Raw genomic sequence first — 21,804 nt, forward strand, 5'->3', positions numbered from 1 at the left:
TGGCCTCAGGACTTCTAGACCTCACAGCCCAGAGAAGGAAGCCCAGAACAGGAAGTGCTGAGGCAGAGGGTGGGGAGGGACTCCCAGGAGAGGAGCCCAGCCCCCTAGGCAGAAACAGCCATTGCAGCCCCCCACTTCAGACAGAGGAGGAGGCTGATTTACAAGGCAGATCGACCAGACCCCTGCCTGAAGCTCTGAGCCCTGCACCCAGCCACTGCCACCCTGTAGGTTATAAGAACACCCTGACTTCCGGACCAGTGCTGGGCGGGTGCCATGTGAGCCCAGTCTAGCTTCCCCTCCTGTTAACCCTCCTTCCTTCTCTCCTCCTGTCTGCTGGTATTTGCCCAACCTCCTCAAAGAGGGACACTTGACATCATGTCTCTGCTCAACCCTGTCCTGTCGCCCCCTGACGTGAAGGCGTATCTGAGCCAAGGCGAGCGCTTCATCAAGTGGGACGACGTGAGTAGGGATGGGCCCTGGGAGTGGCGCTGCGGTGCTCGGTAGCTTGGGTGCTTTGCAGAACGGGCGGGCGGGTTGATTTATGTCTCCCAGCACCCAGGCGCCTATGTGGCTTGTCCAGGCAGCTGGCCCAACAGCCTAGATAAACAAGTCTGGGGTGAGGATGGGTGTCCCTGGCTGCTGCAGGGAAGCCTGTGTGTCTGGGAGTGAGGAGGTGGGCTGTATGTGTGTGAGAGAGAGGGGGGCAGTATCAGAAAAGGTGATCTCTTTGGACCTGATTTGGACCCTTTTTCAAATCTCTAAAGATGATAAAGGTTCGTTTCTAGATGGCAGGGGAAATGCATATCCCTGAGCTTATAAGACAGGGCAAGCAAAAGAGGTCAGCTAGGCTCCCTTCCCAGCACAGACACCCAAGTTTGCTCTGGCAGGAGGCCCATAACCAGCTCGACCACCCCAGTCCACAGAACAAGATGTGTCCTCTCCCAGGGAAACTTTGTTCTCCCTCAAGCTATTGCTGTGGGGGCCGTCACAAAAAAAAAAGCGCTGTGGACAGAGTTGAAAACTTGAGGCTCAAGCTTCTGGGGCCTGGGAAGGAACTTGCTGACTTCTGCTTCTCCTTGGTGGCTCAGCTCAGCCTTCTACTTTACTACCTGTCAACCTGTCTGCAGGGAAGGGGAAGACGGCTTTGTACACCAGTCCACCGAGTCTCCTCTTTGCTAAACCGTCTCTGCTCCTTCTGGGCCCTGCAAACACTGCCACTACCACAGAATCTCTTTGTCTAGGAAGAGCAAAAAGAGGACTGTCCTTTGGGTAGGACAGGCCTCCTTAAGAGAGCTCTAGACTATCCTTAGGAAGGCTTGGGGTTTCCAGCATCACATGGCATTCAGGCCACCTGCAAGTATTACTTCAGCTCCTTGAATTGGCTTGTCTGGTTTCTCTGTGCAATGAGGGGAACCCGAATCTACACTCTTTGGAGCTATGCTAGGTTAAAACATCTGGTTGCCCAAACTGTGGGGATGAGGTCCTAGGATGAGATGCTTTCTGTCTCCCTAGAAGTTTTGTTTTGGTTTGTGTGGAATGGTGTGGAATGGTGGTGACGGGGAGGTGATGGGATGTGTCTTAGAAGCCTATGGAAGGAGGGGAATGACTCACAATGAAAAGTGAAGTGACTGCTCTCAGTTCCTCTGGGCAGTGTGTATAACCTGAGTGGGGCAGTGGGTCACCAGAGGTAGGGACATGTTATGTCTCTCTCTCTCTCTCTCTCTCTCTCTCTCTCTCTCTCTCTCTCCTCTCTCTCCCTCGTCTCTCTCTCTCTCCCTCCCTCCCACCCTCTCTCTCTCTCTCTCTGTCTCTCCCTCCCACCCCCTCTCTCTTTCTCCCTCCCTCCTTCTCTCTCTCCCTCCTCCCTCTCTCTCTGTCTCTCTCTCTCCTGTGTGTCTGGTTGACCCATTCACTTCCCCAAGCCAGAGCACTGTGTGATCCCTGGATCCTGACTTACATGAGCAGGAACGTCCCAAGCCTGGTCACAGGACACATGACCTATGAGCCAGGTTCTGCTCTTGGGTTGCTTCGGGCCATGTTAGTAGATGACAGGGATCTATCCTACTGTATTGCATGGTTTACAAACCAAACCCGACTGTTTAGTCTCCCACAGCCCCTTCAAAACACACTTAGAGGGAAAACCTCTCCTAGTTGTGGGAAGAAACTTGGCAAACTATCAGACATGACCCTCACCCTTGGACAGTTCAACAGTCCCCACAAAACCCAGTCCTAAGCCAGGCAGTGGTGGCTCATGCCTTTAATCCCAGCACTTGGGAGGCAGAGCAGGTGGATCTTTGTGAGTTTGAGGCCAGCCCGGTCTACAGAGCCAGTTCCAGGGCAGGCTCCAAAGCCACAGAGAAACCCTGTCTCAGAAAACCAAAACCAACCAACCAACCCCCCCCCAAAAAAATCAGTCTTGTTCCAGAAACAAATTAGAAGTGAAACTCCAACCTTGCTTTCATTGTGTTTTGCTCTCCTCTTTCCAGGGCAACTGCAAGCTCACTAGAAGGGCCAATGGTGGTATTCTCAGCTCTTTCTTTTCTAGGTTCTTCTAAGTGGGGTACAGGGAGGTGTGGGAATTCATTCTTGAGTATATGCTGTTAACAGCTGCCTTGGAATTTCTAAGCCTGGCAGACCTTAAAACTTATTTTTCCTCTGGTAACCTTTTTAATGATTTCTTGGGGGAGACCCTCCTCCATGTCTTGGAGCTCACTTGCTTGAAATCCCCCAATACCTGTATTCAGGGGATCACTCATAATTACTTATTCAGCTCCCTTTTGCCAGTTACTTCTCCCTGAAGTGCTGGGTCCATTGCCCATCTCTCACCCATGAGTCCACTTGAGTCCAGCCAATACTCTGGTCCAGCTAGTTCTGAAGATACAGGCTCATCCCATACAGCCACAACTGTGTACTCAGAGGCGGCCTGCCTGGCAACTGCTTGGTTTCCAGTCTACTCTATCCCACACTAGTCTTAAGGTCAGGGAGCAAGTGGTCTCTTTTCCCTGGGGAGGAAAGGACTCAGAATTCACTACACAGCTCTCCCCAAAATCAGCTGTTTTACAAAATCTTTCCCCCATACTCTAATGACCTCTAATGTGGGAATCTTTATATCGTTTTCTTGGCAGATCCCATATTTGGTCTGGTGTGTCAGAAGCAATAATCATGTATTGTTGGAAACTTCAGTTGTAATATCTTGTTTATGTATGCAAAGACTATTAAAATAAAAGGTGGCCTATGTACTCTGTGAGTGGAATAGGAATTTAGAAGGCCAGCTCACACATTCATTCATGGACTTATTCAGCAAACTCCAAGTTCAAGTCTTAGCCCTGGGGTCCTTGAATTAATAGGGATTTCCCAAAGATGTTTCTGCATCTGGGAACAGTTCCTGACTGCACCCCCATATTAATAACAACACATTCCAGGAAACCCTTTTCTGAAGGGGTGAGGTGTGGGCTGGTCTTTGGAGACAGTTCAGGCTGAGGAGGCTTGAGCACTTTACTTTGGAGGTGGGAAGTACTTGGTGTCTCTTTGGATTATTTGGATGAGGGGGGGGGTAGACAGTGCTCATGGTTGGATGGAAGGACTTCTGAGGAGCAGGTCCGCTGCTGTATTGTACAGAGCCTTGGCTGTACAGAGCTCAGGCTCTCAGCTCCCACTGGGTCAAGCTTTCCAGGATGGTAGCAAGGAATCTTAGAGATTCTATCCCTTGGTGGAGCCATGACCCTTGAGAACATGAAGAGGGAGAGGCATTGCTGGGGTCCAGAAAGTGCACCACCTCTCTTCCAGCAATTCTATCTCCCATTCTCAAGGCCGCCCCCTGTTAGCTAGGAGAACAAAGGGAGATGCCTTCCAATTTCTAGGAAGAACATTGGACTCTGTCTGAATCTTTGGCCTGGGCCAGGGAAGTTGACTTGAGATCTCAGAGCAGTGAGCTGACCCTTTCTCTCTGCAGGAAACTTCAATTGCCTCCCCAGTCATCCTCCGTGTGGACCCCAAGGGCTATTACTTATACTGGACATATCAGAGTAAGGTAAGACACTATCCAACATGTCCTCAGCTCCAACTACACCAATGAACTCTGCTAGACCCTGGTGGTATAGGATGGGGGCAAGGGTGCAGAGGAGTAGAGAATGTCTTGGGAGAGGAGCTCCCGGGGCTCTCATGGGCAAGGGAGGGAAGCTGTAGTCACTTCTGCTTGCAGCCTACTCAGTCCTGAGTTAGTATCTCTTGGAAAAAGTGGGAAACAAGTTGCTGAGCTGAAGGGCAATGATCTAACAGTGGCTCCAGGTCAAATCAGAGCTCAGCACTCAGAGAACAGGCTCAGCAGCCATACAGAGGGATAGGAGGAGGTCTGAGGAATTCCAGGATGGAAGGCAAAGTGGAGGTTGCAGCTCTTTATTCCAGAGAAGGAATGGGCTAAGGAGAAAAGAGAATCCGATAAATAGAGAGAAACGGATGAGTAGAAAGTGGAGGGAGGGGTAATCTCGAGTAGTCTTGGCATCCAGAGACGGCAGCAGTAGGATTTGAAGGAATGTATTAGTGCTCTCCACTCTGTGTTCTTCATTCTCTACCTGACCTTTATGTCCCCACCCTTCTTTGTTCCCACTGGGAACTGCTACCAGGAGATGGAGTTTCTGGATATCACGAGCATCCGAGATACTCGCTTTGGCAAGTTTGCCAAGATGCCCAAGGTACGTGGGCCCAGAAGCAGCCACCAGTTGCATAGGGCAAGGAACAAGTCTCTACTGGGCTTGGGGAGCCCAGCTGTGGGACCAGATGATGAGTCCTGGGCTGTTAGGCAGCAAGGAGTCTAGCTCAGGCCAAGGCACAATGATGCGGTGGCGGCTGCTCCGCTGGCCTAAGTTCTGAGCATGGGCACAGTGAGCCAAGATGGAAGGGATGTAGGAGGAGGAGCCAATCCCTGCCCCAAAGTATGCCAGGCTGTCTAGGAAGTGTTTCTTCTACCCTTGTTCCCCACTGCTTGGTGACTGCTTTGCCTACATTTGCCTAAAGCTGGTAAGAGTGAAGTGATTGACAGTTGAAGTCAGATTCCCTGAGTTAGGGAGCTAAGAATCTTTCTTCAAACAGAATTCCCAGGATTCTCAGGTCCCGTTGCCTTAGCCAAGCTCTTCCAATGGGCCTTCCCTTTTCCATGCCAGTTGCTGGAGCCAAGGGCAGGGGGATACTGAGGTCTATGGTTCCTAGTTTCCTAGGTTCCATGGCTATTCTGCCCCAGTGGCCTGCAGTTGGGGTGGCTGATGAGGAGATGTAGGAAAGACATGCTGGCAAGCCTGAGAGCATGCTTCTGACCTTTACTGTGTCACTACAGAGCCAGAAACTCCGGGAAGTCTTCAACATGGACTTTCCAGATAACCACTTCCTGATGAAAGCCCTCACAGTGGTGTCCGGCCCTGACATGGTGGACCTCACCTTCCACAACTTCGTCTCTTACAAGGAGAATGTGGGCAAGGTGCACTGGCAACACCTGGGAAGAGTGTTGGGACAGCCTGACCTTCCCGCGAGAGTTGTAGGCCTGGGCCGAGGGGCTCGGACACTTGTGACCAGAAGCGTGACTTCTAGGCTCTGTGTTCTGCAGGATTGGGCTGAGGATATACTGGCTCTCGCCAAACACCCGATGACAGCCAATGCTCCCCGAAGCACTTTCCTAGACAAGATGTAAGTAACCTCCCCACCGGCCCCCCACATCTGAGCTCAAGGGGTTGGCTTGCCAGTTCCCAGCCTGATGGGCTACTGTCCATTTCTCCAGCCTGGTGAAGCTTAAGATGCAGCTCAACCCTGAAGGGAAGATTCCCGTGAAAAAGTGAGTCTCCTGCGTTTCCCCCTCACTGCCACCCGGCTACCCAAGTGCCCTCCCTAGGCGTGACTCCCCTGCTACCTAGTACTTTTCTTTGCTCCCTCAGTTTTTTCCAGATGTTTCCTGCTGATCGCAAACGAGTAGAAGCTGCCCTCAGTGCTTGTCACCTTGCAAAAGGCAAGGTGAGTAGTTTCCCACCCCCAGTCAACTCTAATTCTCACTCCCACCAGGACAAAAGTGGCCGGGATATTCATGGAGGGGGAGAGCAGAAATGGCATCACCACCCCATCCATAGCTCCCAAAGCCGATTAGCCCAGAACCTCTGGTTACTGACACTAGGCATAAAGGCGGGACCAGGGCAAGGGTGTGCAGTGCTGGATTCAGAGTTGGGAGGCCTGCATTCCACAGTGCCAGCAGCAGTGTTGGGGAGGACAGAGCACACACGGCAAGCCTTCCTATCCTAGCTTTGGGAATGGGAGTGAGATGTTTCCATTGTGGGAGAGCAAAACAGGGTCAGCAGGGACAGGAGAGAGGCGGTGGATATGACAGCTCCAGGAAGGGACCAGTCCTGCAGGGCGCTGGGCAGAGGAGCAGGGCCAAGGGTGGAAGCTGCCAGGGCACAGACTTCGGCTCAATTCGGAAACACATTTTCCACTTCTTTTTTAATTAAGCAATTAATTTTTAATTACGAGTCTGAGGCAGGGTCACCCCATGAGATGTCTTACGTGATTTACCAAAAAAAGAGCTCTCTGGGTAGATACGGCCGATAGCCAAGGTTCAAGCCTGGCTCGGGGAGTGGTGTTAGTCCCCAAGCCCTTGTCCCCCTTGGCCAGTGCCCTTGTGCAATTACAGCCCTCACCCTGTGAAACATTTCTCCTGGTACGAATTTAAAACAGTAGAAATGAGTAAAAACTAAGACTCTAAGTATCTATCCTTATGAACCACGCGAGGAATACTCTGTTATAGGCCCAGCTTCTACATCACTGCTGGCCCCACGTGCAGCCAGGCACACTGGATGTCAGGCTGAGGCAGAGGAGAAGGTGCAAGGGGCTCCTGAGGCAGTTCTTGCCTGCTTCTAGTAATGCCCACCCACCTTCTCTCCTGAGCTCCTGTCCCCAGCTGTGTCCTTATTGTGTCCCAGTAGAGGCCACTGACTGGCTGCGGAGGCAGAGCTGGGCTGGGGGAGACCCTCACCTCCCAATTAAGACTCAAGCTGACTTCCCAGTGTGATCTTGAATGGTATTTAATGTTTGTTTTGTTTTCTGGGGGAACACAATGGAAGCACAGAATCCCCCGAGAGCTGGAATCTCAGGCAGCTGTGAGCTATCTGATGTGGGTGCCTGGAATCAAACTCAGGTCCGCTGCAAGATCAGTATTGGCTCTTGACCACTGAGCCATTTCTCCTACTTCCATCTTATTCTTTGAAGAGCGTTCACTGGCCCTGGAGCTCATGTTTGGCTGGCTGTCAGTGAGCTTCAGGGATCTGTCCACTCCCAACCCTGGGGCAACAAACACACAGCACTGAGACCAGAATTTATGTGGGTGCTGGGGATTTGAACTCAGGTCCTCATGCTTGCTCAGCTGGTACCTGAACAGTCAAGCTGTCTCCTCATTCTTTGGGTTATCTTTTGTTTGTTGAATTATCATTTAACAGATAATTGATTTGTAAATATTTTATCTCATCCTGTGGATTATCTATCCTTTTCTCTCTCTCTCTCCCTCCCCCCTTCTCTGCCTTCCTTAGCACAGGCTAGCCTTCAGTTTCTTGATGGTATCCTTATAAGCACACATATTTTAAATTTTGATGGAGTGTGATTTTTATCCCTTTGTGGGTGTGTGTGTCTGTTTTGCTTTTCCCAGTTATTTGTGGTTTGTTTGTTGGTGTGTGTGTGTGTGTGTGTGTGTGTGTGTGTGTGTGTGTGTGTGTGCTGGTCTTGTGCATATTAGGCAAATACCTTGATATTGTTGAATTGATTTATTTTTCCCTCCAATTCTGTCATATTACCTCTCATATTTCAGGGCTCTACTGTTAGGTGCATCTTTTGTCTGTGTTCAAATAGTTTCTTTAGAGAATTTGTCCTTCACTTAAGAAGGAAAATAAAAAAAGAAATGAAAGCCCAGTACTTGAGCAGGAAAGCAGCACCCTTTGCTTGTGGCATTCTTTAAGCTCATGTTAGTTCCAGTTCTGTTCCAGCTATGAAACTAGCCACTATCCAAAATCATCGTCAAAGCAAGCCAGCTAGCTGGTGCTGCCAGATGGCAAGCCCCTTGGGATGTGCATGCCCATGAGATTGCTGCCTGTTTGCCTTGAGGACTCTTTCTGATCAGGCAACCTTTCCCAGAGCTGGGGATAGGTTGTGGTGAGTCTTAGCTCTGAGCGGATGAGATGAAGGATAACAAGGTGACTGTTCTTCCAGAATGATGCTATCAATCCTGAGGATTTCCCAGAGTCCGTATACAAGAGCTTCCTCATGAGTCTCTGTCCTCGGCCAGAAATCGATGAGATCTTCACTTCTTAGTGAGTTCCTTGGGCTGGGCATGGAGTGGCAGCAAGGAGGCCGTTCCTTCCTTCCACCCATCCTTTTGGGAATCACAAGATTGTACAATAGAAGAGGGTGGCCCAAGCCTGTAGGCCCAAAGACTACATCTGTGCCCCTTTCTCTGGCCCGCAGCCATGCTAAAGCTAAACCCTACATGACCAAGGAGCATCTGACCAAATTCATCAATCAGAAGCAGCGAGACTGTCGACTAAACTCCTTGCTGTTCCCACCAGCCCGGCCTGAGCAGGTGCAGGCCCTCATCGACAAGTACGAGCCCAGCGGCATCAATGTGCAGAGGGGTGAGGATTAACGAACCCTACTTCCTGTAGTCTCCTCCCTCCCTGAGAGCTGGGCTGCAGCCATGACTGCTTGCTATCCACTGTCTTGCAGGCCAGCTGTCACCAGAGGGCATGGTCTGGTTTCTCTGTGGACCAGAGAACAGTGTGCTGGCCCACAATGCATTGCTGCTCCACCACGACATGACACAGCCACTGAATCACTACTTCATCAACTCCTCACACAATACCTACCTGACAGGTGAGTCCTGGAAACCCCATGTCCAGCTGCTCCTGGACTCTGGATTCTCCAGGGATGCTTCTCAACTACTGCTTGCCCTGCTAACGGGACAGACAGAATGAAGTTGTGAGGGGACTGGCCTGGCTGGGAGTGACATCCTTGCCCCTTCTTTCTGCTGGCTCAGCTGGCCAGTTTTCAGGCCTTTCCTCGGCTGAGATGTACCGCCAGGTGCTGCTGTCTGGCTGCCGCTGTGTAGAGCTGGACTGTTGGAAGGGGAAGCCCCCCGAGGAGGAGCCCATTATCACCCATGGCTTCACCATGACCACAGATATCTTGTTCAAGGTGGGTCTTGCGGTATGGAGACCGGTTACAGTGGCCGTCAGAAAGGGGCTGAGGAGAAGCTTTCTGAAATTAGGGTAATGAAGCTGAACGAAGAACTATCTGGAATACGTCATGCTGCCTGGAGGCTACAGTGGCTATCTAGATTCATGTCTATGCTAAAACTAAGTAGTGGGAGAGGCACCATGGGAAGGGACACCGAGGGGAGGGGTTACCCTCTTTACAGAGTTCCTTTCTCCTCTAGGAAGCAATCGAAGCCATTGCAGAAAGTGCCTTTAAGACCTCCCCCTATCCTGTCATCTTGTCATTTGAAAATCATGTGGACTCGTGCGTACCCGGACTTACTCAGCCTAGTTCTCTACCCGTACCCCAGCCTCTTGCCTGAACCCCACCCACTCACATGTACTGTCCCCAGCCTCTAGTCCGTCATTGAGCTCTCTGGTCTCAATACAGCCTCCTTGGGACCTCAGCTTCTCCTTCCTGTGTTCCTATCTCCCCCACATCCTGGGCCTCTGATCTGGGTCATCAGGGCACAAAAGGTGGGCAAGAGAATTGGTGCTAAGCTATTAACCCCTCCTTTACTTTTGTTCCCTGCTACCAGACCCCGCCAACAGGCTAAGATGGCCGAATACTGCAGGACCATGTTTGGAGACACCCTGCTCACAGATCCCCTGGAAAAATTTCCCGTGAGTGCAGTCTTGTAGGGCATCTGGACCTGGGAAAAGGTGGAACCAGGTTAGGAGGGTGGAGATACTTGCGTTTCTTTGATTGGATTGTGAGTCTGGGCTCCCGTCAGTCACCTGCCACCTGTCAGAGAGTATGCTAGAATTAGGAGTCTGCTAGTAATGACACTTGAGAAGCCAAGGCAGGAAGATCTCAAGTTTCATGCCAATCAGGGCTGCATAGTGAGATCCCATCTAAAACAAACAAACAAAACAAAGCAAACCCAAACTTCACAGTTGCTGTCCCAGGTTTCTGACCCTGTTCATGAGAAGATGGACAGGTATCCAGGCCAAATACAGCCAGTGGTTGCTATGGGAAACAGTGCTTGGGAGTTGGAGGATCAGGGAAGGCTTCCTGGAGGGGTGTGATGGTTAAAGTGAAAGCTAGAAGATGACAAAGACTCAGTCAGCATGGGAAACGCTCACTCTAGTCAGAAGGAATGGGTCAAAGAGACATTACTGCCAAGGATCAGGCAATTTTGGTCAAATGAGAATTCAAGACGAGGGGCCATGGCAGCAAGCGAGGCAGCAGACATGGGCCCCACCAGAGGGACACAGCTTGGGGGTAGGAAGCACACACCACAAAGAAGCAATGGTGCCCACCTCTCCCCTTTCCACAGCTGAAACCTGGCATCCCTCTGCCCAGCCCTGAGGACCTTCGGGGCAAGATTCTCATTAAGAATAAGAAGAACCAGTTTTCTGGGCCAACATCCCCCACCTGCCCTGGTGGACAGAAGCCTGGTGGGGAGGCTGAGGGCAGCTGCTCATCTAGTGTCCCTACAGAGGATGACACAGGTGAGTGAGTCACAGGAATGGGGTGGGGTTTGGGGAGAGCCAGTGCTGACAAAACTGTGTGGCAGTGTGGACTGGTGAGGACCGGACTGAGGTGGACCGGACTGAGGTAGAGGAGGTGGTGGACGAAGAGGAAGAGGAGTCAGGAAGCCTGGATGAAGAAGAGATAAAGAAGATGCAGTCGGATGAGGTGTGTGGGGACAGTTCCTCTGCCTTCTCCACTGTGGTACCCTCTGGGTGGGCATGGGCTGCAGACTGGGTTCTGCACTGTTCTTGCCTTCACTCTCCCACTTGATCTCTAGGGCACAGCAGGCTTGGAGGTGACAGCTTATGAGGAAATGTCCAGCCTTGTCAATTATATCCAGCCTGCCAAGTTCATCTCCTTCGAGTTCTCTGCACGTACGTACATTAGTACAGGGAGGTGGGGGAGAGAAGGCAGGCTGGGTTCAGAAGGCTGCCCTCGTTCAAGAGTGGCCTGGTGAGTGGGATGAAAGGAAGTGGGGACCTTCCCCCTCCTTGCACTAAGGTCCTTGTCTATAAATACCCAGTTGAGGAGTCAGGCAGAGAGCTTGTTTAAGTGACAATGGCTCCCAGCATTGGACTGAAGAACTTGGCAGCAAATGGAATGTTCTGGAGTGTGTCAGTGACAGGCAGGTCGTTATGACAGGCCACCTCAGCCAGATCTGTCTGGGGCTTCTGCAGTTTTCTAAAGTTTTGCAGCTCCCAAGCCTGAATTATACTAAGTGCTGCTCCAAGTCTAGGAGCCTCAGTCCTGGAGGTAAGAGTTTCTAGGGGAACGTGCCTTTAATCCTAGCACTGCGGATGCAGAGCCTGGTGAATCTCTGAATTAGAAACTGCATAGTGAGTTTCAGAACAGCCAGGACTGTCCAGAGAGAAAGAGAGAGACAGAGAGAGGGAGGGAGGAAGAGAGGGAGGGAGGGAGGGAGGGAGGGACAGAGGGAGAGAGGGAGAGGGAGGGGAAGAGGGAGGGAGAGAGAGACAGAGAGAAGGAGGGAGGAGAGAGAGGGAGGGAAAGAGAGAGAGGGAGGGAAAGAGAGAGAGGGAGGGAGGGAGAGAGAGGGAGGGAGAGAGAGAGAGAGAGAGAGAGAACGCTCATGAGAGTGGGATGGTAGGCAGAGAAACTCCTGATGCTCTCACTCCCTTACTCCATTGGATGTACTCCCCTTTTGTGTGTCTACATGCTATTTGCTCTGATCTTTTCAGGTTGCACTCAAGTACATTTCCCACCCTCCATGTGTCTCCCCAACATGAGCACTTTCTGAACACTCCTGTGTTGTTGGTTCTCTGCAACACTGACTCCCCATAACTGACCTCACAACCTGGGCATGTCCAGATGTGCTCTGAAGGGTGGGGTACTGCCCTTAGCACACCGCTGTCCCCCTTTGCAATTGCTAATTACTTGCACATTTCACTCCCTGTAAATGTCACTGCCTGCATATCCCTGAGGCCAAAGTCCCCTCAATGGGGGCTTGCAGGAAGCCCTGGGGTCCTTTCAGTGAAAATGACCTTGACCACCACCTATACTCAGAGACAGCCAATAACAAACAGCATATGTGCTTTGTGTGTCCCAGGGGCATACACACGGACTCTTCCAACTTCATGCTCCAGCTTTTCTTTCACTCGGTGTGTAGACTACATGTTCCTAATACCTGAACTCAGCCTCATATGTCCGCCACACCCTCTGTGCCCCTCTACGGCATGTAGCCCTCACTCTTTAGGACATTGGTTCCGGTTCCCTCCCGTTGCATGTCCACTGTGAAGTCCCTTTACCCCAGCACATTTTTTCCCATGCATTCCTCTTCAATCTGGCTGCTGAACCCTGAGACCACAACAGAATCCTCAGAGTCCAGGGTTGGAAGCATTGCTCCATGGAAGAAGGTACCACAAAAGGAGGACATGGCTGAGAGAGAGGACAGCCTGATGTAGACTTCCCCTTCCTTTCTCCCTTGCACAGAGAAGAACAGAAGTTATGTCATCTCTTCCTTCACGGAGCTCAAGGCCAATGAGCTGCTCTCCAAGGCCTCGATGCAGTTTGTGGAGTATCCTTGAGGCTTCACCAGCCAGCGTCCCTGGTGGGATGGGGCTTGGGGGGAGGGCTTGGGGTCCTGCTGGTACAAGTGGCCTTGGCCAGATCCTATACTCAGCAACAGCTACAATAAACGCCAGATGAGCCGAGTGTACCCCAAGGGCACACGAATGGACTCTTCTAACTACATGCCCCAGATGTTCTGGAATGCTGGATGCCAGATGGTTGCCCTCAATTTCCAGACAATGGGTAAGAACACTCCTGGACCCCAAGAACCCTCTCCTGGGCCCTGTCTAGCCCATTTTTACCCCTTCCTGGAGGATCTTTGGTACATACTGGATATGGTGGTTGTGTAAGCTCTAGGACCATGTCCTGGTATGTGAGCACTTGAGGGGGGCGGGACATTCCCTGATGCCTGTTCAGCTGTTCATATATTGGAACATACATAAGAGACCAAGGCTGGCATGGTTTCTGGCTGCTCTGTTTGGCTGTGTTTTTGGAAATACCTGTGCCAGTTATCCCCAGATCCACTGTTAGTTTGTAGCCCAGTCACATCATTGCTCCTTGCTGACTCTAGGCTGAGAACCCTTCCTGAGAGGTTAGATACCCCAAGGCCCTGGAGTGGGATATGAGAAACCCTCACCCTCGTGATCTCCCCAGATCTCCCCATTCCCAAGGCAAGAAAGACTTGAAAGTATTGAAAAGAGACTGGGAATGATTCAGGCTCCACCGTCCTCACTCCATCCTCTCATACCCCCAGACCTGCCAATGCAGCAGAACATGGCATTGTTTGAGTTCAACGGGCAGAGTGGATACCTCCTAAAGCATGAGTTCATGCGCAGTCTGGACAAGCAGTTCAACCCCTTCTCCGTGGACCGCATTGATGTGGTGGTAGCCACCACCCTTTCTATTACGGCAAGGCGCAGGGCTGACTAGAGGCTGGGAGGGCTGGGCTCTTGAGAAGGAAGGCAGAGAAGCCCACCCCTCTATCCCAACCCCCTTCCCTGCTATCCTGAAGACTTCAGCCCCAGCCACTTCATGCAGTAGCAAGTTGCCTTGGAAACTGCCTCCTCCTCAGCACAGGAGTCTGCCTCTTGGTCCCCATGGAAACCAAGGGGAAGGGCTGAGGTTCCAGTGGGGGAGGGGAGGGTGACTGGGCCATGTTGGACAGCAGAAGCTCAGGCTCCAGACCAGGGGGAAAATGTTTGTTGCTCCCTTCTTGTCTGAGGAGAAATGTGGGTGGCCTACTTCTCCCCCGAGTGCCGGAAGCACTCAGGTCCTTAGAGCTTGGCTGCAAATCTTGAGCCACACGGCCTCTATTTGATGGCCAGTGCTGAAAGGGGATTTCCTTAATACCTATGATACTTAGCACTATGGAGACAAAGGCCCCAGGGGCTTAGGAACCAACCTAAGTGGGGTATCTAATGCTGGTCTCCCCTGGGCCCTCACCCTTAGGTGATCTCTGGGCAGTTCCTGTCAGAGCGCAGTGTTCGCACCTATGTGGAAGTGGAACTATTTGGCCTCCCGGGGGACCCCAAGAGGCGCTATCGCACCAAGCTGTCACCTACTACTAACTCCATCAATCCTGTCTGGAAAGAGGAGCCCTTTGTCTTTGAGAAGGTGCTAGGGATGGGGCTGGCATTGGGGTCTGTCCCTAGTTCTCAGCCTTTGCTTCCAGAGAAGAAGAAACAATGGGAGAGGGGCTCCTTGACCTACTATTTCCTCTCTCTGTCCTTCATCTATGACTTTGTCTTTCAGAAGTCCCAAACACAAGTTCATTAGGGGTATGGGGCGGGGGAGCTTGTACACATTAGAATTTAGGGTAGAAACATGAATTCCTGGAAGGGGATGATGGGGTTCTTTTATCTCCTTGGTTGGCAAAGCTGCCAAGGGCTATTTGCATGGGGCTCACTGTCCGGGGCCTCACATCTAACCCTTTTCCCATTGTGAGCCTGACACAGACTGTAAGATGCCTCTGGCACTGAGACTTCTGGAGACAGGGGAGGGGCAGCTTGGCTTCCCCATGCCCACTCCTCATTCTCTCCTGTCCTAATCTACCTCCTAGATCTTGATACCTGAGCTGGCCTCCCTCAGAATAGCTGTGATGGAAGAAGGCAACAAATTTCTTGGACACCGAATCATCCCCATCAATGCCTTACATTCTGGTAAAGAATGGACCTCTTACCTACTTGCTGAGACTCTGAGACGGAGACCAGCATCCCTTCTAGAGGTGGGGGGCGGGGCTTCAGGCAGGGTCTTTGAGACCTCACCAGCCTCATGTCATCAGCTTACCTAAGGAGTGGGACAGGAATAGACTTTCTTCCCGACCTGTGGGAACTCTGCCCACCTCACAGAATGCCCATGCTTTTCCGGAGTCCCTGTTACAGGTTCCTGAGCAGCTGGCATCCATGGGCACTTAGAATGTGTGAGAGGAGCTGAGGAGGTGGCTCAGCGGGTAGAGACACTAGCTGCCAAGCCTAATGATCTGAGTTTGACCCTAGACAGGCCTCACATGGTGAAAAGAGAGAACCTGTTTCCACACTCTGTCCTCTGACTTCTGCAGGCACTTGTATGTGCATGCACACACAAAGTAAATACATAAACACGTAATATAAATGTGTGAGGAGCTTAAAACACATTCTCATAGTAAGCACACAAGGCTGATGGATGAGGAGAGACTGGGAGAGTTAACCTAACCTGCTCAAAGCCGCATGGTAGGGAAGCATAGCGTTACACTTAAGACTCTGGCCTTTGACCCTAAAGCCAGGCATCCTACATGCTCTTGGTGTAGTCCTGGGCAGGAATGGGCTCTGGCTTACCGTCACCACCCACCCCATCATGTTCAATAGGCTACCACCACTTGTGCCTGCGCAGTGAGAGCAACATGCCTCTTACCATGCCTGCCCTCTTTGTCTTCCTGGAGATGAAGGACTATGTACCTGACACGTGGGCAGGTAGGAGACCTGTGGCACGGGACCCAGTCTGTCCATTCCCTTTCCCTTCGTTAAGCCGGTATCTCCAGTGGAACAAGAAAAGGTTGGTAGGTGGATCCTTCCAGCCCAGCTTCATACATACCAGGCTGGTCATGCCCTGTGCTTCCCAGATCTTACCGTGGCTCTCGCCAACCCCATCAAGTACTTCAATGCCCATGATAAGAAGTCTGTGAAGCTCAAGGAGGTGACAGGAAGTCTGCCTGAGGTCTGTGTTACCTGGACTACTGTCCAAATTTTCCAGGAGCTGTGGAATGAGTGGGGAGGGGCAGAGTCTCCTGCTTAGGGAAATCGGTGTTGGAGCCGCCTTTCTAACAGGCTGTCCTCACCCAGAAGCCCTTCCAGTCCGGGATTCCTGTTGCCAGCCAGTCCAATGGGGCCTCAGTCTCTGCAGGCAGTGGATTAACAGGTAAGTCGTTCTGGGCCCACCTGTCTTGTATACAGCTCTCCACCTGTCCCACCATAGTCACAGTCCCCAAAAGACTAACATTTTCATCTGCGGAGGGAGGATGAAGCCTCTGCACTAGAAAGGGGTAGTTGCAGAGAGCTCAAACTGCAACCCTACAGGATACAAACCGAGGTGCCTCCAAGGCACCTGACAGTCCAGCCCTGCCCAAAGAAGTGGCAGGTAAGGCCTCCTGAACCTGTGATCTTGAAACAGCATCTGGGGGAGGGGGGGCGGCCTCCAACTGGGGTGCGAGGGACAGCAGGGCAGGGAGGAGGCTATGGGCGGCTTGACGCCTTAACCTTGCCTGTTCAGAACCACAGACGGCCAGCTTGGAGGAGCTGAGGGAGCTGAAGGGTGTGGTGAAGTTGCAGCGGAGACAAGAGAAGGAGCTTCGAGAGCTGGAGCGGCGTGGAGCCAAGCGCTGGGAAGAGCTGCTGCAGCATGGCACCGAACAGCTGGCAGAACTCCGGGCTCAAGCAGCCGGCTGTAAGCTCCGCCCGGGCAAGGGCTCCCGCAAGAAGAGGTAAAGGATTCAACGGTGTCCTGCCCTCCCCCAGAGGATTGGCGCCTGACTCAGGGTCTGTTCCCACGTGGCTGGCTTCCGCAGGACCTGTGAGGAGACTGTCGTGGTGGCGCCTAGCGAACTTCCCGAGGGTGCAGACCCGCGCGTTCGGGAGCTGAAGGACTGGCTGGAGCAGGAGCTGCAACAGCATGGCGAGGAGCAGTACCACTCTGTTCTCAAGCGCAAGGAACAGCATGTGGCCGAGGTGTGGGACATGGCAGCAGCAGCAGCAACCAACCCCACCCCTTCTGTGCGGCCAAAGACTTCTCGCTAAGCCCGTCCTTCTTCCTTCTCAGCAAATCGCCAAGATGATGGAGCTGGCCAGAGAGAGACAGGCTGCTGAACTCAAGACCTTCAAGGAGACCTCAGAAACGTGAGATCTCCTCCTTTGTCTGCCTGTTCCTACCTCCTGGCAAAGGCGGCAGCTCACAGAGTATCTCCTTCTCCCTGTCTCCCCGCAGTGACACCAAAGAGATGAAGAAAAAACTGGAGGCAAAGAGACTGGAACGAATCCAGGCCATGACCAAAATCACCACAGACAAGGTGGTCCAGGAGAGGTAAAGCCTGAAGGGGGAGGCCCAGCTAGGCACATCCAACTCCAGCTGGAAGAAGGTTTCCCTACAAGGGATCCTAACTTGCTTCCCACAGACCTGCTTCTCTCCAGGTCTTTAACAAGTTGGTCCTACTGCTGTTTCTCAGAGTCTCCCTTGAGCAAAACACAGATGCCAACACTGCTTAAGCAGAGAAGAGGGATGGAGGGAACCCATGCACAAAGAGAGGGAGATGGAGCCTGTCCGCTTAGACATCTGTGCTCCCCACCTGTGCCCACATGGATGCCTTTAAGTCAGTGTGTTTTAGCGAGAAAGAAGGCTCCCAGTGGCCCCTCTCCATCTTCTGCTGATTGCTGCTTCAACGATGGAGTTCTTATTTGTCGAACTCATAGGACTCTGTCCCCCAGGCGTGCCCCTTTATAAAACTCTAATTGTACCAACAGGCTCAAGAGAGAGATTAACAACTCCCACATCCAGGAAGTGGTACAGGCTATCAAGCAGGTACAAATGGCTGGGTGGGTATGTGGGTGTCCTTCCTTTGAGCCCTTATGGCACGCTGTCCAGAAGTGTCCATACAACTAGGAATGGGAGGAAGTACTCTGAGGTCCTGGCTTGGCTATAGAGACTGGGGTGCCAGTCTGAAGGGAACTGTCCTGGAACATGAGTTTGCCAGTCATGGAAGAATGGGAGGGGAGGGGGAGGGGAGGAAAGCTTCCTGAGGTGCCTGGGACTGGAAAGAGGAAGGAAAGTCCTGCTGAGAATGGACCTAAAGCTTCTTCCCTGGGCATTGCTGACCACAGGAACAGACCTTGCACCGCCTGTGGCCTGACCTTGTCAGGCACTGTGTATGCCAAGTGCTTCCTGTGAATGGTCACACGTAATCCTTCACACTCCCTGGAGCCAAGTACTATTACATTATTTTACAAGAAAGAAAGAAAGGAAGAAAGGAAGGAAGGAAGGAAGGAAGGAAGGAAGGAAGGAAAGAAAAGCTAACCAGAGGTTAAAGAATTTGTCCTAAGTCTCACTGCTGGTTAGGCGAGATTAGAGCTGGAGCCCAACCTTGCCTGTACCATCTTGACACTCTCTGCCTCTCACCCCTACCCAGATGACAGAGACCCGGGAGCAGCACCAGGAGAGGCTGGAAGGGAAGCAAACAGCCTGCCTGGAGCAGATCCGGGAGTTGGAAAAGCAGGTGAGAAGATCTCTGTCTTGGCCCCAGTGGAGCCAAATGAGCTCTAGGGTGGGAAGGGATCAAACCCCAGGGGCTCTGGGCAAGAGGTCAGGGATGGCGACCCTTACATCTCATCAGTGGGCCACAGGCAGGTTCTCATGGTGTCCCGAGGCCCTTTCAAATGAGAACATCTCTGTGGATTTCTTTGCTTGATCTTTCTCCTGGGAGGTTCTCTGATGGGCTCCACTACCTCCACCTAGCCCAGTCTCTTGGGAGCTATGACTAGACTAGGCATCTTAGTATTCGGTAGTCCAGTTTTGGAGGTGGTGGGCAGTGCCTCCTCCCGACTCAAGTAATAGCACCCTGATGCCCCTACAGTTCCAGAAGAAGGCGCTGGACGAGTATGAGGCCAGGATGAAGGGCTTGGAGACTGAAGTAAAGGAATCAGTGAGGGCCTGCTTCAAGGCCTGCTTTCCCTCTGAAACAGAGGACAAGCCTCAGAGGGCCTGTGAGGCCTCCAAGGAGTTGTGTCCCCAAGAACCACCCATGGACAAAGCAGACACCCAGGAGAGCCGCCTCTGATGCCACCATCTCACTCAAACATTTTAGCAAGGGTATTCACACCCTTCTCTGGCCCCATTCCCTAGAAGAAAAGAACCCTAATAACAGAGACTGTGGGAGCCTGTGGCTCTCTTGGATGCTGCAGCCCCTTCTCAGGACATCAGGACAAGAACCCACTTGGAACCCAAGTCTTTTTCTAAGCTGGCTTCTGTCCATCCCACCCATAGTGCCATGTACTCATTGAAGGCAAAGGAGTATGGGCCAAGAGAGAAGAAACTGCGTTCTGGTCTCCCCCTCTGCCTTTCCTGGTGTGCAACTGATGGCTCTCCACTTGGAGCTCATTTTCCTTTCCTGGAGGCTTGGCTTTTCGCCCTAGAACCTTTACTCTTGTACGTGTGACTCCAGCAGAGATAGATCCAAGCCCTCCTGCCTTGATGTGGCACCCTGCACAGGCTTCTAGGCCATATCTCAGGCCTGCCTTAAGTACAGAGTGTTGCCAACTCTTTAAGGCAGAGCCTGACACTGCCTCAAAGCTCTCTGGGGATGGCTACTTCCAGAATGGCAGCAAAAGCCCCTGCCCTCACATCCTGTCTATGGGGACAGGTTTCTGCATGGAGAAGTTTCCTTGGCTGCTCAAACACTGGAGCCTGAAAGGAGACTGTAGCTTCTCAGGTGCTGTCTCTTCCCACTCTGAACTTGGTTCACCCTTTTGCTTGCAGAGTTCACCATCATTTTCTTTCCTGGATGTATGTGGTTTATTTATTTTACTCCTTCCCGTGCCTATCAAAGAACCCTAACCTGGAATTTCCTGCCTTAGGCTGGCCTCTGTTCTCAGATTAGGAAAAGACAGCAGGGATGTCTTTGGAATGTCTTTGAAATGAAGCTGCTTGAATGGGGATGGGGGTGGGTCCCCTGGGAGCCTTCTGTGGCCCCCATAAAATGACCCTGTCCTTGGCGTGGAACAGGAGTTGCTTCCCCATCTACCGGCCCTGATGCCAGAACCACTGGAGGATGATGTCACCCCCCCCCTTCTCCACTCCCACACAGATGTGGCCTTCCTTGTCTCCACCCTCAGGGCTGGAGAAGTTCCCAGTAGAAAAGTGCACTCCGCCCTCTTGGTAACCCCAGACCTTTAGGTTATCTGGGCCTCTTTAGGAAGAGCTAGAGTGAGCATGCATTTGGGGACCTGCCTCTGCTGCAGCAGATTCCAGTGCTTGCTGGAGGCAGGGTTTGTGGGCAGCCCTTTACTACACCTTCAGCTCCATCCCAAATCCCAAATGGGGCTGGCAGGGTGGGGCGATTCTGGGAAGAGGTTGTTTTCTTATCCGAGAGTTACAACAGATGCCATTAACTGTGAGCACCTGTGCCCTTGGAAAATAAACAGGGACACCCCCCCCCTTTCCCTCTCAGGGCCTGACCCCAGGGGTCCCTACCAGTCCTTGACCACAGGGAAAAGCTAAAGCCTGTTCATTCATACAACTAATGTCTGACATTTGTCAGCCAGCCTCCCTGTCATAGCCACACTGGATACCACCAGGGTGGGACATCTACACTCCAGAGCAAAACCCTGACCTCAACCCATTGCCAGAAGTCCTATTTTCCCCATCCCTCCTACCTCCTGGGGCTAGGATCAAGAGCCAGGTGCATGGGCATCCATCAGAACTAGCGCAGTCCACTGGGCAATAGCCACAGTCAATATCCATGAACCCACAGGGCAAGGAAAAACTGCCTTCAGTTCTTCTCTTGCCTGGCCAGGATTGAACTGAGCAGCCCAGGAATGGGAAGAGGGTTCAATCCTGCCTCCGGAAGGGGCCTCTGAACGGCTTCTCAAGCAGTCTGCTTTCAATCGAAACCAAAGGACCTGTTCTCCCCCTGGGCAAATGCTGTCTCTAGGCCTTGAAGAGAAGTTAATCTCTGGCCACTGGGGAAGTACAGAGGAAGAGTTGATGTTCTCCCTTGAGTCCTGGGCACTGGTCAGGTGAAAGACACCTGGGTTCCATCCCTGTTGTGCCCCAGGGACAGGGCCCCTTTTCACTCAGGATTTCCATTTACCTTTTGCATGGAGAAGGGTCCTCATCCCTTAACAGTCCCCTGGCTGACTCAGTACCAGATCCTCTGCTGACTCACCCCACCCCCTACACCCCCCACCCCAGCTCCCTGCAGCTCCCAGGCACGTGCCACTAGGCTCAACCCTGAGGAGCTAGCTAGTGCAATGTGACAGGGTGAGGGGGCTGGTGACACTTGAGGAGGAAAGGAGGGGGCGGGGAGGGGCAGTTACAGACAGACAGACTTGCAGACTGAGGCACCTCTAGGAGGAAGCCCTTTTGCCAGCCTGGGCCTGGGGGAGGAGAAGCTGGGCAGGTAGGAGGGGAGGAGTGTGAAGTGCCTGCCTGCCCCCTGCCAGCATAGCTCCTTCTCCCGTCAGCCTTCAGCTCCCTCAGCGACAGCTTCTAATTCCGGCTGCTGGTGCCTCTGTGCTCCACAGTGGAGTCTCAGCTTTTTTTTTTTTTTTTTTTTTTTCAGCTTTGCTGTTTCGCTTCTGTTCAGAACATAGTGAACCCAGGGAAGAAAGTCAGAGCAAAGGCTGTAGAGCCTGAGACCTGGGATCACTGCCCATCTGAGAATTCTGCACAGAATAGCTAGGCTCTGAGAGGGCGTTGACCCAACTACTCCCCACCCCGTCCCCCCGCCCCAGTCCCCAAAGTTGTTTCTTTCCACCACAGGCAATAGGGGCACAAACAAAGCTGAAC

The 21,804-nt window shown here is 52.3% G+C and overlaps 1 protein-coding gene across 1 annotated transcript; it reads left to right on the forward strand.

Moving 5' to 3' along the window:
- Positions 1–375: 375 nt before the first annotated feature.
- On the forward strand, positions 376–19,075 carry Plcb2 (phospholipase C beta 2). Its single transcript, XM_027422200.2, has 31 exons — positions 376–459; positions 3,953–4,030; positions 4,623–4,691; positions 5,330–5,470; positions 5,597–5,676; positions 5,768–5,821; positions 5,922–5,997; positions 8,233–8,333; positions 8,488–8,654; positions 8,746–8,892; positions 9,056–9,213; positions 9,455–9,537; positions 9,812–9,896; positions 10,553–10,727; positions 10,793–10,914; positions 11,027–11,123; positions 12,700–12,784; positions 12,896–13,020; positions 13,532–13,686; positions 14,227–14,391; positions 14,837–14,936; positions 15,621–15,725; positions 15,875–15,969; positions 16,095–16,170; positions 16,522–16,732; positions 16,817–16,976; positions 17,068–17,144; positions 17,233–17,328; positions 17,766–17,823; positions 18,428–18,514; positions 18,872–19,075. The coding sequence occupies exons 1-31, from the start codon at positions 376–378 to the stop codon at positions 19,073–19,075; spliced, it is 3,516 nt and encodes a 1,171-aa protein (XP_027278001.1).
- Positions 19,076–21,804: the final 2,729 nt, after the last annotated feature.

The sequence above is a fragment of the Cricetulus griseus genome, chromosome 6 (genome assembly GCF_003668045.3).
Source record: "Cricetulus griseus strain 17A/GY chromosome 6, alternate assembly CriGri-PICRH-1.0, whole genome shotgun sequence".
NCBI lineage: Eukaryota > Metazoa > Chordata > Mammalia > Rodentia > Cricetidae > Cricetulus > Cricetulus griseus.